The sequence below is a fragment of the Phaseolus vulgaris genome, chromosome 9 (assembly GCF_051622355.1).
Source record: "Phaseolus vulgaris cultivar YP4 chromosome 9, ASM5162235v1, whole genome shotgun sequence".
NCBI classification, from domain to species: domain Eukaryota; kingdom Viridiplantae; phylum Streptophyta; class Magnoliopsida; order Fabales; family Fabaceae; genus Phaseolus; species Phaseolus vulgaris.
In genome coordinates, this window is record NC_143506.1 from 30,054,324 (window position 1) to 30,060,510 (window position 6,187).

Below are 6,187 nucleotides of genomic sequence, written 5' to 3' on the forward strand. Positions count from 1 at the left end.
AATGGTTTTCATGAATTCACATGTGTGGATACACACAACAAAATGACATTGTTGAAAGAAAAAATAAGCATATTTTAGATATAAAATGGGTACTTCTTTTCCAAATGTCCTTATCTCTTATTGGGGCGAGGTTGTCCTTATTGTTGTCTGTCTTATTAAGCGATTATCCTATCGTGTTCTAGATGGTCTAAGTCTCATTGAGTCCATGTTTCCTTCTTTCCATCTATTCCTGTTCTCCTTAGTCTTCATAGTCGGTGTTTGAATGTGATGTGTTGTCCATTTTCATAGTTAGTTTTGTGGAAAATTAGATCCCAAAGTTGTTAAATGCATATTCACTGGTTATGCATCTAATAAAAAGGGATATCGTTGTTACTATCCTTCGAATTGAAAGTTCTTTTACCTCCATGGAGGTTACTTTTGATGAAACTAAATCTTTTTACATGCAGTGGGAGCGTTCTTTTGAAGTTGATTCTTTTGAATCTCTTGAGTCATCTTTTCCCCCTTTAATATAGGAACCTTATCATATTGATAGTACTTTTGATACTTCTCCTGATACATCACGTATGGATGTCACTGAAGCTACTCTTAACAAGAGCATCATTGTTCCCACGTCACGAGAAATTAGTCGCCAGAGAGTTTCTACAATACCAGAGGAGACAAAAGCAACCAAACCTGATCCAAGAACAACTCCAATCATATGAGCTAGGGGTAAATGCTTCTTCTAACATCCTTGAATCTTTGGAAAATTCCTTGAATAATAATTGTGAACCTGACCTTGAAGACCTGCTCATTGCCTTGAGAAAAGGAATTAGATCTTGTACTAAGTATCCTATTGCTCATTTTTTGATCACTAAACACATTTCTATGCAGCCTAGAGTTTTCACTCTGCCATTGAAGCAATTAGGGTCCTTACATTAGCTTAAGAAGCATTGAAGGATGAGAATTAGGTTCAAGCCATGAATGAAGAGATGAGTGCCTTAGAAAAGAACCAGACATGAGAAATTGTTGATAGGCCACTGGATAAAATGGCAGTGGGATGCAGATGAGTTTATAATGTAGAGTATAAATCTAATGGCACATTAGATGGTTACAAAGTAAGGTTAGTTGCTAAAAGATATACTCATTTATGATGTTGATTATGAGGAGGCATTTGGTCCCATGGAAAAGATGAATATTGTTAGAATCATTCTCTCATTGGCAACTTATTTTGGTTGGGAATTGCAACAATTTGATGTGAAAAATGCTTTCTTGCATGGACATTTAGAGGAAGAAGTCTACTTAGAAATTCCTTTAGGTTTTAGGTCTAATGAAGAAGGGAACAAAGTATGCAGGTTGAAGAAAGTCTTGTACGAACTCAAGCAGTCACCCCGTGCTTGGTTTGGTAGAACTCAGGTTACGATCTTCAGGAGGTATCGATAGAGTCAAGGTGACCATACTCTGGTCATCAAGCATTTCTCTAAAGGTAAACCTACTCTAGGTCTATGTTGATGATATGATTGATGTAGGAGATGATGAGTATCATAAAAGTATCTTGAAAGAAAATTGCTCAATTTGCAGTGAAGGATCTGGGAAAATCAAAGTACTTCCTTGTGATAGAAGTAGCTTACTTGAAAAAAAGCATCTTCATCTCCCGAAGAAAGTATGTTCTTGATCTTCTCAAAAAAATAGGTAAGATTGATTGCAAGACCATTGAAGTTCATATAGAACAAAGCCATAGATTTGGGGATGATGATTGTGAATAAAGGCCAATATCATGGGAAGCTCATTTACTTAGCTCACACCAAATTTGACACAACCTATGTTGTGCGTGTAGTTAGTCAATTCATGCATGATCTAAGGGAGAGATATTTACAAGTTGTGAATAGAAATCCTTCAATATTTGAAGACAAGTCCAAGAAGGGGATTATTGTTCAAGAGGAATGAAAAATTAAGAATGGAAATGTATATTGATGCAAATTATGTAGGGTCTATCACAGATAGGAAATCCACCTTAGGATATTGCCTGTTCTTGGGTGGAAATTTGGTGACTTGAAGAAGTAAGAAACAAAATGTTGTTGTAAGGTCTAAAGCAAAGGTTGAATTTCGAGCTTTGGCACATCGGGTGTGTGAATTGTTGTGGCTGAAAATTATTCTAAATTATCTTAAAGTGGCATGTGAAGAATCTATGATTCTTTATTGTGTTAATAAGTCAACTATTAACATTACCTACAATCCAGTTCAGCATGATATGACCAAACACATATAGATAGATCAACACTTTATTAAAGAGAATCTGGATAGTGGCCGGATAACTACTTCTTATGTCCCATTTGGGCTTCAGTTAGCAGATCTGTTTACAAAAAGTTTTTCCACTGAAAGATTTCATGATCTCACATACAAGCTGGGAATGATAGATATCCATTCACCAGTTTGAGGAGAGTGTTGTTAGTTAGTAAGATATAAAGTATACAACTAGGAGCTGTTAGAAGATTCTAAGAATATCATTACTTTAGGGTTAGAGTTCTCTATATATAGAGGTTGATGTAATGTTTCAAATAAATCAATTGGATAAAAATATTAATCCTTTCAAGTGTTCCTTATAAAAGTCAAATCACTATTATCATATATATTTGATACTTTGGGTTTTCATTGGTTCCTAGTAAAGTAAACTTGGGGGCTCTAGTCTAGTTTTCAAGATATATGCATAATCTTAAGAAAATGACGTTTTTTTACACTTTTTTGCATTTTTATTTTTTACAGCTTCAAATTTGGCAGATTTGTAATTCAGTTCCATAGACTATGTGCAGGGTCCAAGAAACATTTTTTAAGCACAGCCAAGTGGATGCATCATCTGATAATCAATCCTTAACTCCAGCTGTGGATGCATTTAAAAGAAGGCGGCTGACATTTGCTTGGCTTGATGGTGAAAAGCAAAAGGTAATTGTTTTCTTTCATTTGAATGATTTATATTTTTGCTTGTCATTCTAAATTAATTATTCTTCTTTTTGGTCAGAGTAAATTTCATAATGCTGATGCTTGACATTAGTGATTGAATTAACAAAACGTTTTAGAAAACTCTTTTAATAATGCCAATTTCATTTGACAATGACCGAAGGGCATCAAAGCAAAAATTATTCTAAATTTCTGCCCTGACAGCATCTAATCTGCAAGATGATGGTGTATAATACCTCAATTTGGACTAAACCTGTCCCATGATCTATACTGCTAAGTCATTCGAATGCTTTATTATGTATATCCATCCAGATTTTTAGCACAATATAATGTCCAATTATAAATATTCATCCAGGTGGAACTTATCTTTTTAGTATGATGTACTTGTTTTGTTAAATATAAAATGTATTATTTTTGTGCTATTATATGTGCACAGAGATGGTTTTGTTCACTAGCCTAAAGTCGCTTGGGGTCTTGGTATTGCCCTTTTTACTGGAAATTATGGAAATAGGGGTTTGAAAAGGCATAGGTTCACATGTTCATTGTAGAGGATTTAAAAGGGTTCTTATTACAGTTCTGCCTCACTTGCCTCCCTCTGCTACACATTTGTTTTTGACAGTTAAAGTACGCCCACAATCCAGTGCTATGCCAAGACAAAACATTTGGAACTTGACCTTTTTTTCGTGTTGAGAATAAATTTTGATTATTGTGTACTTATTGTATAACAGATAGAATATCTGATTTATAGGATCAAATATAATCAATTGTATTTATCATTTTCAAACAATATAATAAAGTCACCACCCTTGAGTATATGAGACAGTATTTTCTAAATCTATCCTCTATTCTTCTCTTTCAACATGGTGTGGGCCACATTTTTTTTGTTTTCATAGCTTCATATACAAATATTTGAAATGAGAAACATAATGAAAACGAGATTTTTTTGTCGTTTTAATTGTCTCTAGAAACAGGAAATGAAAGCAAAATCATTTTTCAAACTAAACATGCCCCTAATTCCTATATTCTTCATGTTCAAGTGAGTTATTTCTTTAAATTCTTCTGATGTATTTTGAATGGAAAATACTTTTACATCATCTTTGCTACTATTTCTAACCTGAGCTATTTACCTGAATTGATTCTGTAGGATTACTGCCAATTTTACATTGGTCAAGCGGGTAGCGATCACACATGTGGGCAACGACGGAGTGTGACTGATATTCCTAGGTTATTTGTCATTCGTTACCTGAGGAATGGCAGTGCTGTTGATTTGAGAACAGAACAAAAAACGGACTGGAAATCATCACTGGTCCAAGATCTAATCAGTGATTCTGATCTTGCAGGCCAGTTTGTAGCTGGGTACAAGGGAGAAGATGATGTTTCACAGGTTTGTCTCGCAATAAAAGTTTCACAATGATGTAGATGCACACAGTTCTTTTAAGATATTTTCTATTTTCATTTGCAGATAACCGCTTGGCTTGCAAACATTATTTCTGATGGTGACTCCAGAGAATTACCATTCTTTGTAAGTTTTATTTAACTTTTGAATAGGTTTTGTAGGTAAGCCTTATTGTATGGGGCACATTCAATGTTGAATTAATAACCTTGCCCTCACTCAAGTATTTAATTTCTTTTTACCGGTTCTCTAAATGTTACACTCATTTATGTGATCATAATTTCACAATTGCCCACATTAACATTTTAAAATGTGAGGTAGTTGTTGATGGGATTAATTGTGTAGTTTACTGATTAAGAAAATACCATTCCTCCTTGCAGACTTTACGAACTCCTAAGCTTGTCCCAGATGACACAGAACCTATTTGGTCCATAACAGCACAAAATATTCCTCTGAAAAATCTGAAACAGAGTATTCTTGGTAGTCTTAGCGGACTCTCTATATACCGTGAGGATCCTAGAGTTGGTCCGTTTTTGCTTCTGGGTGCATTAATTTCTTTGGGTACTATCTGGCTGCGTAGGAGCCAACAACAAGTTCAGCCATCTGAACAAAATCAACCTAATTCCAATCAGCCATCTGAATCAAATCAACCAACTCAACCCAGTTCCAAGGTAACTTTTGCCGTAATATGTTATCTTGCATTTTTTCAAACTAGGAGTTACTTGTATATTTTCATTCTGACAGACGTCTTCACAGGATGAAAGAAAACAAATGCCAAGAGACCGGGTCAGAAGTCGGTCAAATAAAAAACCAACCCCTTCTATGACTGATTTTGAACCATCGGATGCTTACCAGGTTCCACTATCAGATTCTGATTCTCAGTAATCTCAGTTTGGTTTCTCCATGAAGGAAAGGAAAATACACACAGTTACATGGTCTGAAGGTGAAATTCTTGAATTGTGTTCTTGGTTTCTCCATGAAGGAAAGGAAAATACACACAGTTACATGGTCTGAAGGTGAAATTCTTGAATTGTGTTCTTGGTTTGGAGCAAGATAATACAGGATTGTCACCATATCTCAAGAAGAAATTAGGAGTCACGTGTTTTGTTTTGGTTAAAACGAAAATTTGACTGTTCTGGTGTATATTTGTTTAATACTTCGATTAGGATATTTATTCACGAAGTGCTTTTACCAAAATTAAGAGCCTTAAATCAAATGACCATAAAATTGCCTGACCTGTGAAGAGTCTGTCATAATTAATTCGTGGAATTTCTAATTAGTGATTCTTACCTGACTAGCTGCATGACACGTGTATTTTGCTACGCTGGGGGTACGGCATCTGCTACTGTCTTTCCTTGTAACAGCAATTTCTTTGGTACAGTCAGCATATTGACTATAATAATTGTTTATAATTTGTTATCTTAAGTTTTAATGTAATAACTGAGTTTTTAAAATATTTAACAGAATTTAGCAAAATGTATGGAAATTGAGTTTTAGATGAAAAGAAAAGTATAAATTTTCATTTTTAGTAAATAATTTCCAATTTTATATTTTTTAAATAAAGAAAAAAAATTACTAGTCGTAATTTAATATTTTTATAGGTTGATTTTGAATACGTTGAATTATAAATTGTTTTGATATTATAAAAATAACTCAAATAGGTGTTATGCATTAGATTAGGCGTTTTGCCTTGATGGTATGAGTTTTGATATGTTAATGTGATTTATTTATGAATATTTATAACTTTTGAAAATATTTTTAAAAAATTAATCAATAACCATTTAAGCAACTCATGAACATTTAATAGATTGTTTTGATTAATTCAGTTAAGAAAATATTTTGCTATGTAAATAATTGATTATC

The 6,187-nt window shown here is 33.8% G+C and overlaps 1 protein-coding gene across 3 annotated transcripts in view; it reads left to right on the top strand.

The window, feature by feature from the left end:
* LOC137820570 (DNAJ heat shock N-terminal domain-containing protein) overlaps nt 1–5,749 on the top strand; it is a 28,009-nt gene extending 22,260 nt beyond the window's left edge. Inside the window, exons 16-20 of one of the 3 annotated variants that reach the window (XR_016515481.1) lie at nt 2,787–2,916; nt 4,076–4,315; nt 4,394–4,453; nt 4,705–4,995; nt 5,081–5,749. Coding sequence is in view for 2 of the 3 variants with exons in the window: in XM_090295085.1 (XP_090151211.1) it covers nt 2,776–2,916; nt 4,076–4,315; nt 4,394–4,453; nt 4,705–4,995; nt 5,069–5,209 (873 nt within the window). In the remaining variant the exon portion in view is untranslated. Of the gene's footprint in view, nt 1–2,775; nt 2,917–4,075; nt 4,316–4,393; nt 4,454–4,704; nt 4,996–5,068 lie in introns of all 3 variants that reach the window. The other 2 variants (XM_068624715.2, XM_090295085.1) reach the window with 2 other exon arrangements.
* The last annotated feature ends 438 nt before the right edge of the window (nt 5,750–6,187 follow it).